General features: G+C 44.6%; 2 protein-coding genes and 1 long non-coding RNA gene across 4 annotated transcripts in view; 1 reads left to right on the top strand and 2 right to left on the bottom strand.

The window, feature by feature from the left end:
- IRF7 (interferon regulatory factor 7) overlaps positions 1 to 26085 on the top strand; it is an 82498-nt gene that overhangs the window by 32944 nt on the left and 23469 nt on the right. The gene's annotated exons all lie outside the window — the stretch shown is intronic.
- LOC144586043 (uncharacterized) lies at positions 14880 to 18209 on the bottom strand. The gene is made up of 2 exons (XR_013540742.1): positions 16373 to 18209; positions 14880 to 16312 (listed from the first exon to the last, which is right to left on the bottom strand). It is a non-coding gene; the product is annotated as an uncharacterized LOC144586043 (long non-coding RNA).
- The window catches only part of PHRF1 (PHD and ring finger domains 1), a 31648-nt gene continuing 28639 nt past the window's right edge, over positions 23077 to 26085 (bottom strand). The window contains exons 15-18 of one of the 2 annotated variants that reach the window (XM_072985608.2): positions 25618 to 25769; positions 24877 to 25137; positions 24241 to 24369; positions 23077 to 24044 (exon numbers count right to left, since the gene is read on the bottom strand). In XM_072985608.2, the coding sequence (XP_072841709.2) occupies positions 23907 to 24044; positions 24241 to 24369; positions 24877 to 25137; positions 25618 to 25769 (680 nt within the window). In that variant the 3' untranslated portion in view covers positions 23077 to 23906. The remainder of the gene's footprint in view (positions 24045 to 24240; positions 24370 to 24876; positions 25138 to 25617; positions 25770 to 26085) is intronic. The other variant, XM_020784130.3, reaches the window with a different exon arrangement.

Raw genomic sequence — 26085 nt, 5'->3', positions numbered from 1 at the left:
AGGCTGCCCTTTGCAAAGATGGCAGCTGCAGCTTCCCTACCCTAAATGAAGCTGCCTCCGTCATCTTTGCAAAGGCCACCCAATGTCCCTTACTACAGGCCATAGCTGCAGAGGACACCACAGTGGGTGGCAATGGAGGACGGCAGCGCCGAATGGTGGCAGCGGCTAAGGTAGAGAGAGGAAGGGGATGGGGTATAGGCTGTGGGAATGGGTGGCGGCCTATCAGCCCGCCAATCTGCAGCCCCGTAGGCAGAGTGGGAAAGCCATAGGAAGAGAGGGAAGGCTAGCCTTCCCTCTCTTCCTATGGGGGAACAAATAAAAATGGAGAAATATTTTTCCTTTGTATTCAGCGGGGTCTCGAACTGACAAATATGAAGGAATGAATATTTAACGAATCAGTGATTTCTTACAAATATTGCGATCCTTTTTTTATTCATCCCCATGTCTAGTCAGGAACATGGGACTTGTGAAGGACAGGAACGTTGTGGAAAGATGGACTGAGGGTTTCTGGATTCTGTGAAGGAGCTTCCAGAACAGGGCTTCACTCCTAACTTCTTTGTCCTTTCACAGGATCCTTATAACATACGTTATATGTAATCCTACCTGGAGCTCAGTTAAGGAGCCTCCTCAACTGAGAGTGTAGTTACATATTGAAAAGGATGTACAGTGGTGCCTCGCTAGATGATGATAATCTGTTCCACTGAAATCGCTGTCTAGTGAAGTCATTGTCTAGTGAAAAGCAAATCATCGTCTAGCGAAAATCGGTTTGCGAAGCAGGGACCAAACATTGTCCAGCAAAATTCCCCCATAGGAATCACTGTTTTGCGAATCGCTATAGCGATCGCAAAAAGTCGATGTCTAGCGAAAAAACTGTCATGCAGGGTAACTGTCTGGTGAGGCACCACTGTATTTGAATTGGATTTAGAATGTTTTCAATCTATTTTTAAAAGGTGACTACACAACATACATAGAAGTGCAGATTCTTTTGACAAGGAAGGTGAGGTGTTTTATTCTTCTGCCAGAAGGTTGTTTATTTTAACTCAAATGTCAAATCAATGTATTTTGAATCGTATTGGCATGCATGAATGCCTCTGTCAGTGTAAATTGTGTCTGTGGGGTTTGCCATTCTCTGGTGTTCCTTCGTCAACTTTCAGGGAACGGTCTGTTTTCATTTTTTCCCTATCTGTTACTCTGTTCTAGGATCATTTCAGATTGCAAGAAATAAAAATAATAAAAATACCTCAGCAGCAGCAGCTAGTGGCTGTGAGAGGCCTCCAGTGTGAGAGTGGGTGGGCATAGGACAAGGCCTCAAAACCTGGTTGAGGGGGCTACACACGCTTTTGGAATAATTACATGAATTATTCCAAAAGCGTGTGTAGCCCCCTCAACCAGTATGCAACATTGCTTAAAATGGATTAAAAGTTTTCCTAAGAGGGCACACACACCAACACAAAAGCCGCATGACTTTAAACCATTCAAGAGCTCCAATCCATCACCATATTTACAGTATTTTATTAGTGTAACTGTGCCCTTGGTCTAGTTAGTCTGTCTTTTCAGGGGCTTCTGGAACTGATCATGGTAATTCTATGTGCTCCAGTTTAACAAAGAAAATGGAAAATTACCTCTGCAGTCCAAATTCTATGCTTTGTTGAACCAACGCAGATTGACCACATTTGCACAACTGGTTCAGGTTCAGGTATTGGTTGTGGGAAGCTGTTGTTATCTGTTACAGTGACATGCAAACAGATTTAGGTGATCACGGAACAAAAGGAAGGCTAATGATGTGGGTGATCACAGACAATTAGGGAAGCAATTAACCTTAGAGAAAGTACAAAGAATTCGACCACAGATGTCTGAGGCAGTGGAGCATAAAAGCAACGCCTTGAGAACTCTTCTTATTAACTTAGCACTTACACAGAATGTTGTGAGAATTCAGATAGTGTACTGGTTATCTAATCACCACTAGGATTGGCCGGAGAAAGTCTTTGAACCTATGGCCTAACTCTAAGCAGAAAGGCAGAATGAGAGGTCACCCTGCCCCTTGGGAGTTGCTGCTTCTCTGCCAGGAGTGTTTGCACATCACTGTAACAGATAACAACTAATGGCCTTGGGCAGAAGCTTCCCACAATTGGTAATGGTGGCTGATGCAGAGTTATTGCAGACTTTAAGTCAGCCACCATTCTTGGGAAGTGCTCTTCCCCAGGTGGGACATTGTTGTATCAGACTTCCCATGATCTCTGGCCCATTGGCTGTGCTGACTGGGGCTGATGGCATCCAGAGGACCGTCACCTGTTGTATCCTTGGGTTGCATGTTCATAGCAAAGAATAAAAGCTGACAACTATAGATGGGCACAAATCAGAAAACCAGTGACTTGCGGTGGTTTGTGGCTAGCCTTGAACCACAAACTATCACACCACCACCCGAAAAATGAACTGGTTCAAGGTTAGTTTTTCAAGTTTATGCCGGGAGGGGGGGAACTACCCACTTGCCAAGCCCTCTGCCCCTGCCACTTCCTATCTTGTCTTGAAGAGGAGGGGTGGACGTCCCTTTTTGCCAAAGCAAAACGAAGCACAGAGGGGGGAAAGGTTCAGCGCTTCATTCTGGCAAAATGGGATCCCCGAACTGAACCATGAACCAGTCTAGTTCATGGGTTTCCCCCCCCCCCCCTTGGTCTGTGGCTCAGTTCGTGCCCCTCTGTACTGACAACCAATGTTCTTAGTTGAATTCTGTTCCCAGCACCTCACCCTGCAGATTTTCTCTTGCCAGCGTACTTGTGATGTGCTGGTTAAGAGGCTCTGGAAATGAAGGCATATGGGTTTTGTATGCTGACCTTTCCTGTCAAATTTAAAACAGTTAATTGTTGCTCTTGTCTGCCTTAAGCATCAAACTCTTTATGTCCTGAGAGGTGGCACAGAGTGCACACACATGCGCTTTCCATAGGAAAAAATAGCTCCACTCATAGAGAAGAGCTCTGCCTGGTTTTCAGGCATTTCCTCTTTTCTCCCATAGCTCATCCCGTAAAGCAGGGCCCATGATATTCTCTGTGGCAAAAATCTGCTGACAGTTTAATCTGGACCCAGCCTTTAATTTTATTTTACAGTAGAAAATATTACAGCACTTTGCATGATCAAGGCCTTCATTTGTGTAGCTGCACAAGTAATTGTGGGCATATTTTGGGGGGGGGGGCGCAACATGTTTTTTTCCTTCTTGGATACCAAAGGAAGGGAAGTTATGAGGCTGCATTTCACTTTGTTTTCCTGAGCCTTCTAATGAAGGTTGCTATCAGTAAACCTGCCTTGTCTTCCACTGTGCCATTTTGGTTATGGATAGATGGGCAATGCAAGTATTTTTTTCCTCGCTATGAATAGACATCAGGGGCAAGCAACTTCCCAATGCGGGAACCCACACCAAGCCCTCCCCCAAAATACTGGGGGATGTATTGATGCTGGTGCAGTGGTTAAACTGCAGGACTGCCGTCAAAAGCTGCTTGTGATCTGTGTTCAGTCCCAACAGATTCAGATACCCGGCTCAAGATTGACTCAGCCTTCCCTCCTGAGATCAGAAAAAGGAGTACCCAGGTCGCTGGGGGGAGCAATGTGTAGCTTGCATCATTAAAAATTGTAAACTGCCCAGAGGGTGCTTTAAGCACTATGGGGTGATATATAAGCAGCATGTTTTCCTGAAAGTAATGTTGCTACTGCGGCTGCCAGCACAGCAGCAATTGTTTATGGTGCAGAAAGATGCCAAAGTTTTCTTCGGTACCGCCAAACCTCCACACACCAGGGGTCTTCAGGAGGGGCTAGAAAAATTTCCCCTGCTGGAAATCCGAGGGAGCCATTATCAGTCAGAGCTGACCATACTGGGTTAAGATGGTTCAGTCGTTAGACCCAGGCTTCTGAAGCCTCCTGTATTCCAGTGGATGGAAAGTAGGGTGTGAGTCTGCCTTCTGTAGGAAGGGAGGTTGGGCTGCTGCTAGATCAGTGGTACCGATCTGGCTGGGGTTTTTTTGGGAGTACAGTCCAAGAACACCTGGGTTACCCGGAGCTGGGAACTCCTGTTGAAGATGACAGGATATACAAGGGTATCTGACCCAGTGTTGTCATCTCTGGCTTTAGAATGCTTTATATGGGAGGACGTGGCCTTCCAGATATCTTGCCTCAGTGGTTCAGGCTGGACTAGGGCTCCTCAGCTAGTGAGAAAGCAAAACAGCTGATCCAAAAGTGGGGTTGTGTGGTCTGTAAAACACATACTGGGAATTCGCTGCTGTATTACATATGGTTTGTATCTCTAAGCAACCCATACAAGGTTACCTCAAAGCAGGCGACGCCTGATAAAACCGTTGTGCCTTTGGGGCAGCACTGAGGCCCTGACACGGCCCTTGGATGGTTTTGCTTTGTTTTGTTTTGTACCGCTAACATATTTGGCAAGTGGCAGGGCAGTAATAAATTTAAGAGAGGATTTTTTTTTCCAATCAAAATTGTTATTTTATGAGGAGAAGGTATAAATCCACGTCCATCCATCTCCCCATGTTGCAGGATATATGATAGTACATATAGGATGCAAAAGGACAGCGGGATATTCAACAGCTTCCTTTGGTGAGGCTTCCCAGTGATTTGTACTTACATATAGCATTGAACATAATTAAAAATTTCTTGAGAAGTGACTATCTCTCCCCACCAGATCCACCCGTAATTAGAGGACACAAGGGTACTTCTTCAGAAAAAAGAGGAGGAGCAGTGCTTTTCGGGGCTACTCTGCCAGCCCCCACTATAGAGGGCTGAGTAATTGCTGAGAGTGCTTGTTTGACAATGTGGGATATAGAATTCCATCATTTAAAGTATTCAAATAGATAGATATGCTTGCCTCTCGTTACTAATTAGCTGTTTTTATTGTGAAAATGAGACCTCTTTCAAAAGGCCAGTTTAAATGACGAATTTGATATTTAAAGCAGCCAGTATCAGTGGTACGATTAGAACTTGTCCATTCTCAGCATTAAAATGGATCGGAGGCTACTGAGCTGCGTCCATACGTGGAAGACCAACATTCCCCTCTTCCATAGATAAACACTAAGGCCAGAGCCACTCATAGAACTTGGTTTAACACACCTTCTTTCTTAGATTTGATGGCCGTTAGCTTCTTCATTAGCTCTGCTGGAACAGAGAGAGGGATGTCACTAGCAGCGGCAGATAGTTATTAACTCACACACAAATGGACATTAAGGCAGGAATCTTTTGCTTGGCAGCAACCTGCCACTGCCAGTGACATTGCTCCCACTGTGTCAGGAAAGCTACAAAAAAGGAACCTGGCTGATAGGTTAACAGGGAATGATCTTGTTTGGTTAAAGCAGGATAGCCAATAATACCTGTGCCCTGCATTCATCTTTTGTATGGCTTGTGCTTGCTTAGTGGAATCTGAAACATTTGGAGGGCACCACATGGAGAGAAGCTATGCTAAAGGATCAGAAGGCAAATAAATGATAACCCCTGGAACATTTCTCTTCCATGGATACAGTGGTGCCTCGCTTGATGATTGCCTCGTTAAACAACAAAACCGCTTTACGAGGAAGTTTTTGTGATCGCTTTTGCAATCCAAAACGATGTTCCTATGGGGAAAATTCGCTTAACAATGATTGGTTCCCTGCTTCAGGAACCGATTTTTCCGCTAAACGATTATTTAGAAACAGCTGATCGATGGTTCTAAAATGACCACCGGCTGTGCAAAATGGCTCCCCACTGTGTTTTCAGGATGGATTCCCCGCTTTACAGGCAACTAAAATGGCTGCCCCTATGGAGGATCTTCGCTGGACGGTGAGTTTTCAGCCCATTGGAATGCACTGAACTGGTTTCAGTGCATTTCAATGGGCTTTTTCGTTTCACAAGACGATGTTTTCATAAGACAGCGATTTTCATGGAATGAATTAATATCGTCTTGCGAGGCACCACTGTATAGGGAAATTCAGTCTTCATATTTGAAGTTAGAAGTGTGCAGATTTGTGGCTTTTTTTGGACTATGATGCCTAAAATTCCCTAGGCAGCAGAGAGAATTATAGGAAATTAGAGCTCAGAAATACAAATCTGTTCATCTCTTGTTGAAACTAGATGCCTAACACTATATCTACCTACACAGTGCAGGCTGTGCTCCTGTACCTCTTGCAGTCCTCAGTCTTCCTTCAGAAGTCTTGTGTAGTCTGTTCAGGTCTCTGCAAAAGAGATCTGTGTCTCCCTCAGTAACTTATGGGAAGTCATGGAGAGAACAGGGTGGCAGAGAGGAAGGAATACAACAAGGAAGAAAAGGGCCAGCTCCTCCCCATTTTGTCTCTGCCCGCATCCACTGCTGATACGCAGCCGCCTAAGAAACTGTCCCTAAGAGAATGTGGCCCTTTGGCAGACAGAAAATTTTGCACAGCACATGATGTTCATCATAAGGTTGAAAGATTACATGTCCAACTCCTCAGAGACCTAAATTCTGGCAGGAACTTGCCTATTCCTTATGGTTCACATTTAGAGATGGGGGTACAGTAGTACCTCGGTTTGCGAACACCTTAGTTTACGTAATTTTTGATTTACGAACCCAAATCCATAAGAAATAAAGCACCGGTTTACATTTTTTTTGGCACTACAAAAGACTTTTCCCAGGGCGCATTGTGCCTGTAGCATCACCCCTTTCGTAGTGCAATTGGCATTTCGGTTTGTGAAATTTCTGTACTACAGAACATCACATAGAACGGATCCATTTTGCAAACTGAGGTACTACTGTATTTATATTTGTATACGAATATCCCCACACAGGTGGAAATAATGAGGGTCCGGCTCCATGGGGCCGGACTGTCCACTCATGATTTCACCGCTGACGTGAGCTTATCAATGTGACAAACCCAGACCTACTGGAGGATGCCACACTTTCACTAAGCTGCCACCAACCATTCCCTGTAAGGAGTCACACAGACCAGGAATGGATTTTTAACAAATAAAGGAATAAGGTTTATTTAAACAACACACAGGGAAAATAAAATGATCAAGTGAATAAGATACAGTAACGTGGCTTAGTCTCAATCATACATACACCAGTTTGGTTCACACAGAACACCTTTAAATAAAGCACAGACCCTGAACCTATCAGTTCTGGCTACCCATAAAGACACCTGAACCTATCAGGTTGGTACTGACTGACACACAGTAGTACCCTGTCTGACACACAGACTCCCACACCAGCTTCTTCTCTCAGCTTCCCCTCCAGCTTCTCCACACAGGCTCCACATATATATACAGTACAGCCCCTCCTCCTGATGTCCCGCCTTCCACTCCCCATAGGATGGAACTTTCCCTCCAAACCCATGACAGACAGGTAACATCAGTGCTGTATGTAACACCTCCCCTCTTTATAAGTTGTTTTGTAGGGGGAAAGCTAAAGTGCTTTTCTCCAAAAAACAACCTGGATCCAAAACATACAAAAACAGTTATACAATAACATACAATACCATACTTACTCTAGGATAAACATATCAATTAGGCATTTAAACATTTACCATTTACAATACATCAAGTTACCTTCATTCATACAAACCAAGCATGTTTGATAAACAGATACATTTAACCTTTGGTCACCAAAATATATACATAGTCCATGTTTCTTTCGCCGTCTTCATTCTTCGGGTCTTCTTGACAAGGCGTCAGCAACACAGTTCACTGACCCTCTGACCACCTTCACTTCAAAGTCATAGTCTTGCAGATTTAAAGCCCACCTCATAAGTTTGCTATTGTGGGTTTTCATTGTCTTTAACCATTGCAGTGGTGAATGGTCAGTGCACAGAATAAAATGTCTTCCCCAGATGTAAGGCTTGGCCTTCTGGATCGCGTAGACTATGGCCAGGCACTCCTTTTCCACGGTTGCCAAATGTCTCTCACCTTTCTGGAGTTTCCTACTCAGGTAGGACACTGGATGCTGGTCACCATTTTCATCCTCCTGGCAAAGAACTGCTCCTACCCCGCTGTTAGACGCATCGGTGTAGATGATGAACTCCCGGTCGAAGTCTGGAGCACGCAGCACTGGATAGTTGATGAGGGCCTCCTTCAACCTCTGGAACGCCTCCTCACAGTCGCTGGTCCACGGGATGCGGTCATCAGTCTTCTTCCTCGTCAGATCGGTCAGCGGAGCCGCAATCTCGCTAAACCTCGGGATGAACTTTCTGTAGTAGCCCACCAACCCAAGAAATGATTTGACTTTTTTCTTGGTGTTGGGTCTAGGCCAATCACGAACGGCTTCTATCTTGGCCTCTAGGGGTTTGATCATTCCTCCCCCTACTATGTGACCCAAGTATTTTATTTCTGGGCTACCCAGCTGACACTTGCTCTCTTTGCAGGGCCTAGGCCAAAGCACTTCCTCCCCTGGGTTAAAGTGCCTCTCCCTGGCTTGCTGGTCATCCCAAGCTTTCTTTCTGACCTTTTGAGCTTGCAGGGTCTCTGCTGCTAGCTCTAGGTTTCTCTTTAGGTCATTCATCAAGGTGTCTATATATGTCACAACGTCTTGGGGGTCATCCTGGGTGATCTGCTCCCAATTTTGTTTGATTAAATCGAGTGGCCCTTTCACCCTTCTCCCAAACAAAAGTTCAAATGGACTGAACCCGGTACTGGCTTGTGGCACTGATGGATAAGCAAACAAAAGGGATTGCAGCTTCTGGTCCCAATTGTTTGGATTCTCTGCCAAGTAAGCCCTAATCATGCGCATCAAAGTCCCATTGAACTTCTCCGTTAACCCATTACTTTCAGGGTGATAGGCAGTGGTTTCCTTGTGTTTAATTCCACAGATTTGCCATAACCGTTTCATGAGCTTCGATGTAAACGATGCGCCCAAATCTGTGATTATTTCTGAGGCAAATCCCATCCTGGACATATACCCCACCAAGGCATCTGCCACTGTGTTAGTTTCAATCTTAGTCAAGGGTATGGCTTCAGGGTACCTCGTGGCATGGTCCACAATGGTGAGAATGAACCTGTTCCCCCTCTTTGTGGCCTTGGGCAAAGGTCCCACAATATCCACCCCTATGCATTTGAACGGAGTGTCAATCACAGGCAAAGGGCACAACTTTGCTTTGGTCCTGTCGCGGTTATTCCCCTGCCTTTGACACACATCACATTGTTTACAGATCTCTTTGATCTGCTTCCCTATTTCAGGCCAGTAAAAATTCTGTGTGATTCTCTGCTGGGTTTTGTTCACCCCTAAGTGCACAGCAAACATGTCAGAGTGCCCCCTTTGTAAGATCATGGGGCGATACTTTTCAGGTACCACCAGCTCACTTCTGATCCCATCTCCCCCTTTTGAGATATTCCTCAGGGTCTCCCTATATAAAATTCCCTTTTCCTCTCGAAATCTCACTGGGGTTTCAGGTGTTAGCTGGGCGTCTGTCACCTGTTCAAAACACTTTTGGAGAGTGGCGTCTGCCTTTTGCTCTTGGCCAAATCGGCTGTCTGTGGTTAAGGTTTCCACCACAGCTTCGGAACCACCCTCATCTGCTTCCGTCTCGGGCCCTTCAGTACCCCCCTGAACTGTCCCCGTGGTGGCTTGTGAGCGTGTAATCACTAGCACCCGTTTCACATGTTCAGCCAGGTCATTTCCCACGAGCATGGCTGCTGGCAGAGTCGATGAAATCGCTAGCCGCCAAACTCCCCTCCAGCCTTGAAAGTTCACAGGTACCTCAGCTACTGGCAGCGAGATCACCTGTCCCTCAATCCCTGCCACCTTTATGCTCTCATTCGGGATTATATACTCCCTAGGAATAATATCTGGATGGCACAGGGTCACCTGGGAACAAGTATCCCTTAACCCCCGATACTGATGGTCAAGTATTCCTACGTCCACCCCTGCTGTTTCAAACAACTGTGAATCTGTTCTCACAAGTAAGCAGCGCCTGACCTCCACAAGAGGACCATTTTCCTCAGCCTGATCTGCAGATGTAACTGTTCCAGATTGAGTAGCCATGGCAACAGGCTCCCTCAGTGGCAAGGAGCTTTGCTCTTTCTGGACACAGAACACAGCTTTTGGCTTGGTTCCACTCAAATCATGAGGCAAATTTCCCTTTAGCTGCTTTAATTTCTCACACTCTGAGATTAGATGGCCCTTTCCTTGACAGAAATAACATTTTCTGCTGTATTTGGAGTCTTTCTCATCTGGTTTTGGTTTTCCCTCCAAAATCTGAGGTCTTTGTGGTTTCATGTCTGAGGGCTTCCCTTCAACATGGGCCCCTCCCCCTTGCTGGTTTTTCCCTGGTCCCTGAGAGTACTTGCTGTAGGTTTCTTTAGGTTTACCTATCGATTTCCCCTCACCTAAGGGCTTTCTTATTTGGGAAATAAAATCTGCGATCTCGGCCGCCTCTGCCACAGATTTCGGTTTCCTTTCCCTCACATGGAACTTTAGTTCCCCATGCAGGACTGAATAAAACTGTTCCAGTGCTATCAGGTCTTTGAGCTGCTGGAAGGTCTCTGTCCCCTCCTGCGACAGCCATTTCTCTAGCAACCTCACCAGTTGGGCCCCCACTTGGGTAAAAGTCTGCTCTGGTTTCTTTGTGAGTGACCTGAATCTTTGCCTCAGCTGTTCCGCATTTATCCCATGTCTGGCAAACACCAGTTTTTTAAACTCTGCGAAATCTTTCAACAGTTCCTCTGGCATCTCTGCATAGACTTCTGCCAGGCTGCCACTGATTAAAGATCGCATAATGGTCATCTTCTCAGTTTCCCTTACTGAGAAGTCCACAAACGCTCTTTCCACGAGGGAAAAGAACACCTCAGGGCAATCTCCCTTGTGGTACACAGGGAATTTCTTCAGGTCAGTTTTAGACAATTGGCCCACCTCAGAATCTCTATTGTTATTATTGTTCTGATTCATCAGTTCCAATTTTCTTAACTCAAACACCATTTTCTCTCTCTCCAATCTTTCTTCTCTTTCCATTCTCTCTCTCTCTAATCTTTCTTCTCTTTCCATTTTCTCTATTTCAAATTGCCTTTGTTTCTCTCTTTCCCTTTCCTCCATTTCCCTCACCCTCAGTTCATGCTGTTGGGCTATGAGCATTTTCCTGAGTTCTGGGTTCTGTTCTCCCGTGCTGTCACCCTGCACTGAGCCAAATTCATCCTCAGAACCTTGGTCTACCTGTGGGTCTTTCACTTCACCCATTTCTGCCATTTGGCTTCGAGTCAAGGGCATAATCCCCCCTCAGAACAGGCTGCTTTCAAAAGTCAAGCCTCAAAATAAAGCGACCACTTTTTTTTTCTTTTTTGCCTCAGAACCAGATTGCTGCTGTTCTTCAGCACTAACTTGCAACTGTTGCAAGCCAGAGTCTACCCCCCTCTGCTAGGCCTCTCAGCAGGCAGGCTAGATCACTGCTACTTCACACAGTTTTGCCTCAGCTTTTTTCCCGCCAAAACAGGTTGCCTCAGAGCTCCCTAATCTAGTCTCCCCAGTTGGCACGTTCTTCCACTAGCGCACCTCCCCGTGAGGTACGCCTAGAAGATTACCTACGCGCTCTCAGATTGTCCCTGACTAGACCCCCCTTGCTCTGGGCACACTTGCCAAGGCTTTGCTGTTCCACTGGACAACTGGACCAGTCGTATCCCACACGCTGGACACCAATCAATGTGACAAACCCAGACCTACTGGAGGATGCCACACTTTCACTAAGCTGCCACCAACCATTCCCTGTAAGGAGTCACACAGACCAGGAATGGATTTTTAACAAATAAAGGAATAAGGTTTATTTAAACAACACACAGGGAAAATAAAATGATCAAGTGAATAAGATACAGTAACGTGGCTTAGTCTCAATCATACATACACCAGTTTGGTTCACACAGAACACCTTTAAATAAAGCACAGACCCTGAACCTATCAGTTCTGGCTACCCATAAAGACACCTGAACCTATCAGGTTGGTACTGACTGACACACAGTAGTACCCTGTCTGACACACAGACTCCCACACCAGCTTCTTCTCTCAGCTTCACACGCTCCACATATATATACAGTACAGCCCCTCCTCCTGATGTCCCGCCTTCCACTCCCCATAGGATGGAACTTTCCCTCCAAACCCATGACAGACAGGTAACATCAGTGCTGTATGTAACAGTCAGAGCTTCCTATCATGCCGTTGTCCACAATCGATTACACAGTCCTGGCAGGAGGCAGGCTGACAAACCTCTCTGCCAGGTTGGAGAGTGGCTAATCCATTGCGGAGAACAGTACAACAGGAAGCCTCTGCAGAGCCGGTGGCAGTGGCGAAATCGTGAGTGGACAGACCTTTGTTATTTCCACCTGTGCGAGGATATTCGTATACGAATACAAATACCCACACGTCTATTCACACGTTCAACATCCATTTGCTTGCATTCAAAAGGTGTGCATATTGCCTTTCATAGATTAGAGAGGCCTTAGTTATTTCTATGACAATGAAACACAAGCTTCCAATGTGAAGCCTTGTAAACCTATTTAGAATCTTTGGAATGTTTTGAAGTATGTAGTTACCAATCCCAATTGTTTGGGAAAGGGCAGAACCAATTGTCTTGTGCTTCTCCATAACCTGCTAAATCTGGTTTCTGCTTAATTGAATTATGTCCTGATACTTTATACTAGTTAACCAGGGGTAGCTTTTTTTTAAAAAAGGGAGCATTTTATTCAATTTTACTTGTAGTTTTAGTATTGTTTTTATTGTCAGTTTCAATTTGATATTTAATGCTTTTTTAAATATCATAACAATTTATTGTGTGTTTGTGTGTGTGTGTGTGTGTGTGTCTGCATGTTAAGAGTTAAGATTTTATTGTGTGGGGTTTCTGTGGGTATAGTAACTTTCTTTGTATATCTAATGAGATTTTGTGTTTACCACAATCAGTTTTTAAAATATTTCTGTAATTTATGCTATGCTGGAAGCTCCATAAACTGCAGCTTCACAAAAATTGCACTACTTATATCTATGCAAATAAATTGACATTCCACAAGAGATGAAAAAAGTTTCTTTGTATTTGAACAATGAAAGCATGACGATGCAGCTCTGACATAAATATATGAATAGTTCAGCATGGACTGAACATACATTGATCTTTCGGGAATGAGTTTTTGGTTGATGATACGTCTTGCATGGCTACTGGCATTTGGCCAGGATGTTTTGCAATAAAATATGCTGGCGAATAAACTTTTGAGCACCTCTTATGTCAACAAGTAATGAAATCAATTTAAACCTAAACATCTGGAATTACTGAATGAACAAAAAGGCTGTGTTGAATGGAGGAGTACTCTGTTCTTTCGACTTTTTCCAGCAGGCTATAAGAGCATATCTACCACCATATCTTTCCAGGGTACCAACTAGGATAAAAGAAAGGGGGAAAGCACCCAAGAAGTGGGGAAGGGACTGTCTAATGCAATTGTAACCTATCTAATCAAAGCACATTCATCTATCCACATTCTCAGTATACACATACACAAACTTGGATAGGGTAATGCAAAAAAAATATAAGCCAATTAATACATATGTGTATTATAAACCTATATCTGCCTTGTAGCCAGAGAGGCGGTATAGAAGCTGAGGAAATATTAAAAAGGGAAATTCCAGAAGCCAACAGCTAACCTAAAAGCAATGCAAGACTAAATAGGAAACAGCTGCCAAAGCAGCTGAAGGAGGATAGGTAGACTCAAGGGCTCTCACTCTGATAGCTTACTAGGGTCTCTGCAGTGGATTGCTCAGGAGAGCGATGGAGTTTCATTGATGGCTAATGTCAGTCTCCTCCCATGGTGCTTCCTCCTTGTGCTGCTTGCAGGCTTAGCCAGGGGTGGCCCTGTCTTCTGTCAAAATGCTACAAGTCCATTTTGCAACTTCTTGCACATCTCAAGTGTATAATCCAAATGACTAGAAACCATTGCACCCCAATGTACATGTAAAGGCTTACCATATTTTTCCATCTATAAGACACTACTTTTTCCTAAAATCATTACCCTAAAAATTGAGGGGCACCTTTTACACAGAAGTAAGCTGAGACAGCTGAAGAGAGAACAAAACAGCATTGTACCTTGCCTCTCTAAAGTCTTGCTTCAGCCACGAGGCTTAGTTTCCTCCAGTCAGGAGCCTTATGGAACTGACGTCAGCTGACCCTGAACAAACCAATTGGAACACACCTCCTCGGAGGCGGAGCCTGTAGGCTCAAGATTCAACAGAGACAAAATGTCTGACGTTCTGAGCTCAGAGGCTGAATCCTCAAAGATAAGTTTTCTTAATTTTTGGGTTAGAAAATTGAAAGGGGGGATCTTATAAATGAGGACATGTTTTAAACGGAAAAAGATGGTAATTACCACAGGGAGAAGCAGTTGCACATACAGGTTATAACATATGCTTGGGGACTTTACATCCTCAGAGGTTCCATTCACCTACTGAATTGTGTGGGAAATCACTTTGGTTGCCTCATCCCTGAGATAATACTGCTTATATATTACACTATAAACCATTTTCACAGCCTGCATTTGAGGGAGTGTGGCAATCACAGAGTGTGACAGACAGATCAGTAACCACTCCTGTCCATCACAATGGAACCCTGATTCAAGAGCCAATGGTTGTACAGAAGGGCGGAACTAGTGAAATATAAGAAGAATGGAAGTCAGTTAAAGATCAGTTAGGGATGAGTTAGGAGTTAGAAGTTAGAGTTAGGGACTTCAGTTAGGGATATCAGTTAGAGAGAAGCAGTTTAGGCAGTTAGGACCAGCCTTGTGTTAGAGAAGGGTAATAGAGAGATAGAGAATAAGACAAGGAAAGTTCAAACCTTGTATGGTTTATGCTTATGATTGGAAAGAGAAGTGAAAACAAATGAATAAATACCTTGATTAAAATGATGCTACCTAAGCAAATATAAATGTTACCAAAGCACAATTTATTGAATGAATAAAATAAGACCATCCATGATTCACTGTACATGATTTACTGATAAACACATAAATAAGCATTGTTATATTGGAGAAGTGTGATTTAAGAGTCATATTTGATAGAGTGAGGAATAAATCCTCTGGTGGCAGTGGAAAAGGGTTGAGAAAGTGAACCTGGGTTGTGTGGAAGAACAAACGGGAACTGGGGGTGTGTGACCCAGAGGTTGGCCATCACTGGGCTGGCATTCTCTGTGTGCACCAGAAAATCAGCAGGGTCAGCTTCTCTGGAAAAAGTCCCTAGGGTTTGGGGGTGGCAGTGGAGAGGAAAGTAGAGGCAGATAGGAAGATCATGGCCACTGCTTCACATTGCTGGTACTGTACCTCCTTAACCTCTTTCTTGCAGTCATTTCAAAATACCATGGGCAGCACGTACAAAATGAAAAGAAAGGGCTGTTCCCAACAAATCTAAATTGATATCACACCTGGTATATATCCAGGTGTGATCCTGTCTTATTTGCTTATCTGAAGGGATGCAAAGAACACAATAGAGAATCACATTTGTTGTCTTCCCAGAGTAACAAAGGATAGGGACCTTTGCCCTTTCAGAGGGCTGCTCCCGAATGCGCCATCAGCTTCACCTAGCATGGCCAGCATAGACTGGTGGAAGACAAGGTCTCTAGAGAGCCAAAAGGTTCCACAGCCTAAGGCAAGTTTTGTTAATCTACAGCTTCCCTTTCCATTGTATGCCATTTTGGCAGAATTTTTCAACAGAATGCCTAAAAGAAAACTGAAGATTTGTCCTTTGTTGAAACTGGAGATTATATCAGTTTATAGGACAGTCAACTTTTGTTGACTATTTGTAATGATTTTTTAAAATAAACTTCATACCTGATTTTATGAGTTACATTATACTGTCTTGCATGTCTAAAATCTGTGCCAAGTAGACACAAGCATATAAAATTTTAGACAATGAACCTACTGATCACCCAAGTTTCACTGAGAGGGCAGATGATGACAGCAACAGGGTGGAAGGTAAAATTATGAAAGACCTCAGTTGCTATTGTTCAGGTCACTTTCAAACTGTAAGATTAGAACTACATCTGCTTTAATACATAAGCAGTTTGTGTTTCTTTTGTTTTCTTAACCATGGTCAGAAACAAATCAGAAGACAGTTTTATTTGTTTTCTTCTCCAACCAAGGGTCATTTTAATTTCACCATCATACATTACATCCTCTGGCTGTTAACTTCAGAAATGAGCCCTGCTGAATCAACTTAGTTTGAAGTGTTGGTGGAGACAGGATTGCAGTCTTAGTGTTCCCCTTCTGTATTAACATCATCAGCAGGAAGGGGACCCAATACCTGAAAAGTGCAAACCTTCTGCAGAAATATTACCAGAAATATAGCTCATCAGTTTCAAGTAGTCACCTGAAAATATGGTGCCATATCATCCATGTTCAATATAGCTCATCAGTTTCAAGTAGTCACCTGAAAATATGGTGCCATATCATCCATGTTCTCTTCTGAAGTCCCTAATGAAAGACACCTTTGAATTGTCAGTGATAAAACCGCAGCTTTTTCCAGAAAATCCTAGGCATTAAAGGATGCTATGAAGAAGCAAGGTACTTGGTTGCACTGCAGAGGTCAAAAAATAAAACAAAAAATTGTACAGTATGAGAATTGTTACAAATGTGAGATAATTTTGCTATCATTTTCTGACAAGTCTTCAGGACAAACTCCCTATCAATATTCCCTAAATCAGACAATGGGGGGGGGGGGAAATCCTATGGTCAGAATCCTATTGCTCTCTATGCCTGTGTAATACCAATAATCCAAGCAAATCTGTCTTGTTAGGTTATTTGTAGTTGTTTCTCATGCATTGGTAAACAGATGAATGGCTGCATGATAGGTAGCAAGTTAAGGGCATAATGAGAGCATTTCCCTCTTTACCCAAGCATTTTCTCCCCCAAATAGTTTTGGGAAAGCAGTTTTCAATCAACACATTAGTCTGGAAGCCATATTTTTCATATGTTAGGTATGCTAAAACTTGGATCTAAGATGGAAATCAGAAATAAATAAAATCTTTCACACCTCTCTCTTAGCCACCTAAATGAAAATGGGGTCTAATTAAACAAAGACCAAATGGCACCATCTGAATATGTGCCTTCAAAAGCAAGCTTTTGTAATGCTTATAAAACTTCCTTGAAAGCATCGTGAATACCTCTACAGAAGATACAGTGCTCTCGCTTAACGACGATAATCCGTTCCAGGAAAATCGCTGTAAAGCCAAAATAAAAACCCCATTGAAACTCATTGAAACCCGTTCAATGCATTCCAAAGGGGTAAAAATTCACCGTCCAGCGAAGATTCTCCATACGGCGGCCCTTTTCGGTGCCTGTATAGCGAGGAATCCGTCCCTAAACACAGAGGGGAGCCATTTAAATCACCCAGCGGCCATTTTGAAACCACCGATCAGCTGTTCGAAAAACATCATTTTGCGAAGAATCGGTTCCTGAAGCAAAATTCCCCCATTCAGACCATCGTTTCGCGATTGCAATTGCGATTGCAAAAAGATCGTCATTAAGCGGTTTCGTCATAATGCGGAGCAATCATAAAGCAAGGCACCACTGTATAAGAAAAACTAGTGCAGTCAGGAGGGAGGGGAAGGGGAATAGAGTTTGTGAGGGTTCACCTGGGGTCTCCTCTATTTTTGACAGAGACGCAAGAGGCTCTCGAGTTGGAAAATCGAAACTGCATTTTATTGGTAACTCAAACAATAAATCCTAATTTGCTAGATTAGATTTAACATTGTCTCTCGCTGCCAATGGGTCCCACAAGGGCAAACAAACATCCTTCATAAATGGATTAAAGTCCAAATCATTCCAGAGTCCCTTGGTAAACGTATTACTGTCATCCAAGTCTAGAGGGTCAGTCCCTGGGTCTAATAATGGTATTGTCTCTTTGTCTCTCTCCTCTGAGTCCTCATATCCTCGTATGGGAGCCCAGGGTCCGGCAGGTATCCCCTCCATTGGTCTTCCTCCAGCCTCCATGCTTGCCTTTCTTTCAGCTCTCTATGGCCTCTTTCTCCTCTCTGTCTCCAGCGTCACTCACGTGTCTCAGATTCCCCCCAATAAGAGGGTCCGGGAGGCAGCCTCCTTCTTCTGTAGTCTGCCTCCTCCCTGGGAACCCAGACCTTTTCACACTTCCGGGTCCATGGCTCCTCCACCCATATTAGTACCCAGCCACCCGGGTTATCATCTGTTGCCCCCTTTATATCCCCCATCCCCGCCTCCCCGGTGGTTCTGCCCCTTTCTTCTTTTCCCATCATTTCCCTGTCCGCCCGAGTGGCTACAATCAATTTAGCCAAGCCCTGTTCTAACTCATGGGTGTTCACTCCTCGTTGTATCATCTCGACGGGTGATGCAAGCGGATCTGTTTGCGCCTCCTGTTCTTTACTGAGGGAGGACGACAATCCGGCAAGGGCTTCTACCCCCTCGCCTCATGCCTCACATACCCCCCCCCCATCCAAGAGGGTCGTCCTCTTCACTCCTGGCCCATGGCCCCTGCTGAGAGAAATAATCTACGTTAGTGTGCTCAGCCCCCTTTTGGTATTGGACATTGAAAGCAAATGGCTGTAGGGCAAGGTACCACTGGGTAAGCCTGGGGTTGCTTTTTTTCATCTGGACCAGCCATTGTAGTGGGGCATGGTCAGTTACCAAGGTGAAGGATGCACCTTGTAGATAATATCTTAAGGCATGGGTGGCCCATTTAATTGCTAGAGCCTCTTTCTCTATAACTGCGTACTTTTGTTCTCTCAGTGACAATTTCTGACTTAAATAAAGTACAGGGTACTCTAGACCGGAGGTCATCAACGACCGGTCCCCGGCCCGGTAGTGGTCCGTGGCCTGACGCTGACCGGGCCCTGAACCCAGACCTCGGACCCCGCCCCCTGCATACACTCACCCCTGCAAACGCTGTTTGAGCCTGTGCGCGCGCTCATGCGCATGCACGAATGGTGGCTTGGGGCTTGTGCAGGCGAGAGACAGAGTGGTCTGTCAGAAACTTGAAAGTCCCAAAACAAAAAGACACCACTTTTCTTCTCCTCCTCCTTGAATGGGGGAGCGTTGTTAGTGGGTGGGGACTCGTTTGGCGGGGAGGGAGAACAAGCAGCGGTCTTTCTTTGTGAGGAAGGAATGCGGGAGGATGAGCCAGCCCTTCCCTTACTCCCCAAACTGAGGACACTCAAGGTGAAGGAGAAGGGGGAAGCGCAGGGCGGGCAGGCTCGTAGTCCCTGCTATTGTGTTGGAGCCGAAGAGGGGCTGAGATTCTCCCTTGTCCCTGAAGTCAGACACTCCCTCCCTCTTTCTTCCCAGCCATCTGAATCTTTCCCTCAGCCGCTGCTCGCTTCCTCCCCCCCCAGCCATGGCCCGTTTCCTGCTGGTTCTGGTGGGGGCTCCCTTACCAAATGCCTCCAGGCTTGTCAGCCTGTTAGGATATACAGTCATTGTGCTTATTTGTTGCTGTTGTTTAGTCATTAAATGGACCAGAGCACGCTGTGAGGGTCCGCTATTCTTCACCTCCCCCGTCCCAAATAAAGCCGTAGACGCATTTGAACAAAACCATTTGTCTTCTTTATTTAACTGGGGTAAAGGGATAGAAATGTCAATCAACTTGGGAACAAACTTCTCCTGCTGAAGTAACGGTTCATACAGGGGCACCCAATCTTCATCGAACGGGTTACTTGACTTCGACGCCCATGGACCGGCCTGAACCTGTGAGGGTTCTTTGGGATCGAAGTCTTCCCGCTCCATTGTTAATAGTGGGGTCGTCTCTTCGAACCCTGCATATCCCCAGGGTATGGAGGTCTCTGCCCCGGGGTGTTCCCAAGGTCCGGATAATACCCCAGTCTCTTCAGTTCCTCCAGATGCCATCTGGTCTTCTCTTCTTTCTCTCTCTCTACCCTTTTCTTCTCCTCTACTAACTTCCTGCGCCACTCCCGGGTCTCTCTCTCTCCCCAATAAGAGGGGCGGACCCTAGTCTCATCCCTTCTTCTTTCTTCTGCCTCCTGTTTAGTTAGGCAGACCTGTTCCCATTTACCTGACCAGGGGTCTTGGATGGACACCCATTCCCATCCACCTTCTTCCCCTGCCCGTCGGTGACTGACTTCCCCTGCCGCTCTCTCCTCAGGATCCTTAGCCCCCTTTTCCGCCCAAACCAGAGGAGTCTGGGTAGCTATATTTAACCCCTTCAGCCCCTTTTCCAAGTCCACTGTGTCAAAGGACTGGTGTAGCATCCGGGGTGGGAACGGCTTGGGGGCTGTCTGAGTGCCCACGGAGGCTTTTGGGCGAGACGGCACTCCCAGCATCACCTCACGACCCGGATCACGGGTGTCACACATCCCCCCCTCCGAGAGTGCCGCTCGCTCTTCCGCGCTTCGCGCCCACGGACCCTGCCGAGAAAAATAATCGACATTAGTATGCTCTTTGCCTTTCCTGTACTTCACTTGGAAAGAGAACGGCTGCAAAGCTAAGTACCACCTGGTTAGTCGGGGATTGGTTTCCTTCATTCTCTCTAACCATTGTAGGGGAGCATGGTCCGTGATTAGATCAAAAGGAGCCCCTAATAAGTAATACTTAAGGCTATGGGTAGCCCACTTTATAGCTAAGGCTTCCCTCTCAATTACAGCATATTTCTGTTCTCGTGGTGATAATTTACGACTCAGATACAACACAGGGTATTCTACCCCCTCTTTAACTTGTGACAGGATTGCTCCAATACCCCGATCAGAGGCATCTGTAAAGAGGGTAAACGGCACGTCAAAATCTGGTGCAAACCTGACCGGCAATTCACATATAATCTCTTTGAGGGCCACCCATGAAAAACCCCTAGCCGCTCTTTAGCCAGCACTTTGGCAAATGTAGATCTCAAGGGAATGGCTTCCAGGTACTGGTTGGCATAATCTATTATCACCAGTATATATGGGTGTCCCCCGGTTGACTTAACCAAAGGTCCTACAACGTCCATGGCAATCCTATTGAAGGATCTATCGACCAAAGGCATAGGCATCATTCCTCCCCCCCCCCCCCCAGTCTGGCTTTAGGCTGGATGATCTGGCACATCGGGAAAGACTGGCAATATTCTTCCACTGATTTAGCCATTTTCAGCCAGAAGAACCTCTGGCCAACTCTAGCCAAAGTTTTTTGTGTGGCTAAGTGTCCCGCCAGTGGCACGTCATGTGCCAGGTACATGATCCAGTCCCGTAACTGCTCTGGCAGCACCAGTTGAGTCACTTCTCCAGCATCATTCTTAGTAACCCGGTACAGCAAACCCAGCCTAACCTCAAAATTTGTTTCTCCTTCTTTGGTTGTCACTTTGGGGACTGCTTGCAGTCGGCTTTCTTCCAGCCCCATATCATCTTGTTGCCAGTTCCTTAATTGGTCTCTGGACAAACCCCCTAGTTCAGATTCCATCACACAGTTCACTAATTCCCCATTACATGCCTCAGCTACAGTGTATGGCAACTCTTCCACACTGGGCCAGTCTCTCCCCAGGAGCATATCTCTTCCTAGCCCCAGTACTATGCCTACTTCCAGCATCCTCTTTTGGTCCCCTATCTCTGTCTCAGCCAGGGCTGTTTCATATTCTTTGGCATCGCCGTGTGCACACTTGATAATCATACTATCCGGCAGGCATGCCCCTTCCAGTCTTTGGGTTTTGCTACACCCGGTATCTATAAGGGTTTTTCTATTGTCTGTTCACTTTGGCCTTTACTGCCCACCCCAGGTGGTCTTCACCCACCTTGGCTATGAAAGCGTAGATGTTAGTCCACACGCATTCGTCTGTGGGACAGTTCTTTTTTATGTGGCCGTACTGCCCACACCCGAAACACACGGTCATCTTTGTGTTCCAGGTTGTCAATTGCTTGTTGGGTGCAATGTTATTAATGGCCTGGGAATTCTGGTTCCGGATGTGTTCAGAAAGTCTACCCAGTCTGGCCTCGTTTTCTTGTATCCCAGCATCACTGGGCTTCTCGTTGCAGCTCGCACGCTAGTCTCTGCCATCTTCTCCTTACTTCTCAAACGTTCTGGCTGCGTCCCAGATCTACCTTGCCACGTCTCGTCTGCTTCCATATGGTCCTCTAATAACACCACAGCATCCTCTAGCGTAGTGGGCTTATGTTTCATCACTCAATTCCTTTGTCCCAAGCTTAGTGTGGAAATTAACTACTCCATAATAATGATGTCCATTATCTGGTTTTTCCTTTCGGCTCAATGCACCGCATGGCGTTGACTTTCATCTTTTGTACCACCGTTCTGGGATGTAGCCCTGGTTTCATTCTGAGGTCTCTAAATCGCCTCCGGTATGCTTCTTCGTTTAAATTAAACTTATTTAGGATAGCCGTTTTAATCAATTGATAGTTACACGCCTCTTCGGGGTCCAACGTGTCTACTATCTCTTGTGGTGAACCTGTCAAGTACCCACTAAAGTCTGAATTGCTTTCCAGCATGCTATTACTTTCCTTCTCCTTCCCTCCCCTTAACTGAAAATGACCAGAGGATAACTTCCATTTGGGGGTATGTGACAAAATCAGAAACCCTTATTAACTACAGCAAGACTCCTAGTTTCAGTTTAAAGGGGAATCAGTACTCCTGGAAATCTCCAGATGCATACAGCTTATGTGATTTCCATACTTGACACACAGAGTTCCTCAGAAATGATTTCAAGTTGCTTGTTTGTGAAAAATCAGATCACCAGCTAATGATTTGTCAGAAAAATAGGGAATTGTGGGAAAGTTAAATAAAAATAGCTGTTAGAGGAAACTGTACATGATAGTTGCATTGTATCCAAGGTTGTGCTGGGTAAACAAGCTCAAAGTCCATTTTGAAATTAACTCAGGATATGGAACAGGAAGGTGACAACAACATGGGTTTAAAAGGAGCTTGAGAAGCCTCCGACATCTATATGGAACAGCAGGATATCCAAAAGGATTTAGGACCATCCTCAGCTTCATTTGAACAGGCTGATGACTGCTGCATATAATGTCCAGAACTGATGGATGTGTGCCTGATAGTCAAGTAATAAAAACTGTATGTCCAGCTACCTTCTAACCTTTATAAATTATATTGTACTTTTGCTTATTGGAACACTTGAGTCCAAGAATCATAGTAAGCAAAATACCTGTACAAACAAGGAACAATTCAAAATAACTTTATAAATTGTCACATTTCTGCTTTGTACATATTTCTGTCACTTTCTTCTGGGTTGCTACCGACAGTCTGCAAGTTCTGCTCTTCTTTTCCTTGGCAAAAGGTAGTTTTTTTGAATGCAAAACCAATTTAACACCACCCTTTAGTGCATTATTTACACAGGAGATGCAACACAGTATAGTTCTCCTATTACCATGCCCCCAAAGATCCAAGACAATTGATACTTTAACAAAATGTAAATAATTGCCACCTCTGAAGCAATATTTCAAAAAAGAATTAGTAAAGGTTAGCACACACCTACCACTCTCACAACAGATCGAGTCAATGCTTCTTTTACAGAACAGATTAAAATTATCATGGTTCAAGTAGTAAACCATTTTCTGAAAGACTTCTGAGGAATCTGTACGTCTGATAAATACGAACACAACGGGAGCAGCACACATTGCTGTATAGTGCATATAAAAGGGTTTCTCCTTTAAACTATGAGGACAGATGGACAGACCAAAAAAAGAAGTGTGATCAAAGTATAATCATGGCAATTGATAAAGCACATCCCAGCACACACCCAGATTCTCTGTCCAGAATTTCTCCGCGTTAAGAGGGTTACATAGACATTTGGTTCTCAAACAGCAGTCAAATTCAAGAGGAGATCCAACTCCTATGCAAAAAAGGATCCCCCTGCAGGAAGGTCTGACCTTCATCCAGCTTCTGAGTGGAGGGGCTGCAACATGCAATTGCATGCCCCTGCCTCTCTCCAGAGGAAGAACAATTCCTTGTCAAGACAAGCCTTCGCCTGTTTCCCTTTGGGGCTCATATCAGTTCCCAGTTCCATGCAGCTCTTCTTCAGTTTCAATCTTCTTGTGTTTCCTCATATGCTTGTACTTCTCGACATAAGCTTTCACAAGATTAGCCACCTTCACAGGGTTGATTTCACCACTTTTGCTATGACAGATCTACAAATGGGAAAAGGAAACAAATTAGTTTTTATATGCTTAATGGGGCAAACCTCAAATCACATTTCTTCACATTAGATTCCTTTGCTGGAAAAGAAGGGTACTGCTAGGTCAGCAAGTAAAATCCAGCTGCTACAGCATACAAACCCATCCCTCCTTCCCAGGAATCTTAAACTAAACTCTGTTGTCCCTTAACCTTTTGCACTGCTTTCCGGAGAATGTCCTTGTATTCCTCTTTGGTGATCTCCCTCTTCTGGTAAAAGGGCTTAATTGCAAGCTTTACTTCTTCCACAGCTCTCTCTTGCATATGAAGTTTCTTCATGTACTACAAGGATTTTTTAAAAAAGAGGGTGTTAATCAAAATACAATCAGCAGCATCTCAAACTAAAACACCATTTATAGTATTAAAGCACAAATAAAGATTGTTAAATGAATGGAGAAAAGCTATTCTTTCAGAATGTGGGGCAATACTGAAAAACTGAATGGCAGGGAGATTAGCAATGAATGACAAGCTATTTCTTTATGAACTAAATCATTAATTTATAGAACTTCTGGCCATCATATATGGTGATGGTCAATAGCTTAGATGCACTGGGGGGTGGTATCATATTCCATTCATATCCACAGGCCTCTGAACAGCTCTTTACCACAACAGCTGGGGGGGGCGCACACATTTAAAGTTCTGGCAAATAAATGTGAGGGAAAGGAGGCATTTGTTGTTCAATCTGAACTAGGCAGTCTCATCCCCAGGCCAATTCTTAATTTTTTTCTCCTTAGAAAGGAGATGATCTTATCTTAAGAACATCTTAGCTAGCCATTCTCATCTACCCACCTCTTCGCTTTTAGTTTTATCGGTTGGAGATTTAGGTGCTTTGACTTTTTCTTCTGTATCTCCCGTGGAAGCTGCCTGAATTGGTGGCTCTGAAGCCGTAGCCAGGTTACCAGGCTCCGGAGTTAATCCCTGGCCTGCCACGCAGCTGAGCAAAGGAAGACTCCCCTGCATTATGAACTGGACAGTGGGCTGACTGACAGGTGCATATGGGGGCAGGCTGGAGGGCAATGGCGGTGTCAAAGGCAGGTTTTGGTTGTAAACCTGAAGAAAAACAAAACAGGAGTCAGAAACTGATGCTCACATCACAACAAAGTTACTGGGGGATCAGGATTTTAAGGACGGCTTTCATTCAACTCAATATTGTGTGTTTTTCTGACCATTCAAAAAGCTAAAGCTTTTATTCCCTCAGCAGCCCTATTCTCACATCTGTTGGTGTTAATTGTACAAACCATATTTTTACACAGTCTCTTATCTCTTCTGAAAATATCTCAAAGTCTCCCCCCCCCCATTTCAGTGATAAAGCTACTGCAAATTAAAAGTCATCAGTAGCATGGGTTCTATTTTAATGTACAAGGTGTGATAATAGTAGACTCAGAAGGTTATTGACATGTATAGCCTGTATGAAATGTACTCTATGTGGAAAGAGGAAAAGCTGTCCACAATGAAATCAGGCAGGATTAAAGTTCACAGATGAAGTGGAATGGCCTTCCATGATACCCAATTTCTGGAGTGGGAACCAACCTGAGAGGAATCTAGATCAGGAAACATAGGCTCAGGAATCATATAATTGGTTGGAGGAGGCTCAGTTAACTGCACCTGATTTAATGTTTGGGTCAAATCCTCTGCCTTCCAGACCCCGTCTTTCATTCTCTGCTGTTTACAGAATGGCACTCCTAGATTTCACCAAAGAGAAGAAAAGGCATTTCAGCATAGCAATGAATCCAAATAATCAGAGCAAATAAACACATCTTAACCTATCTATCATTATTCCTGGGAAAGAAAAATATACTATGGGGGGTTGGACCCAGACTTAGTAGACTCTTCGGAATCAGTGTGACTTTAAGTCCTGTTGAATTTGAGGGCTTTACTCTAAGTGTCACAAGTGCTCTAAGCAGATTTTTCTTAAATATCAACCATTTTCAAGGATTTTTAAAATACTTCATGCAGTTAATTTCATCACTTAAAGCACCTTAAAATGATTCAGATGTT

This window comes from Pogona vitticeps, chromosome 1 (genome assembly GCF_051106095.1).
Source record: "Pogona vitticeps strain Pit_001003342236 chromosome 1, PviZW2.1, whole genome shotgun sequence".
NCBI lineage: Eukaryota > Metazoa > Chordata > Lepidosauria > Squamata > Agamidae > Pogona > Pogona vitticeps.
Note: the sequence above shows the minus strand (reverse complement) of the source record. Positions and strands in the feature narration are given on the sequence as shown.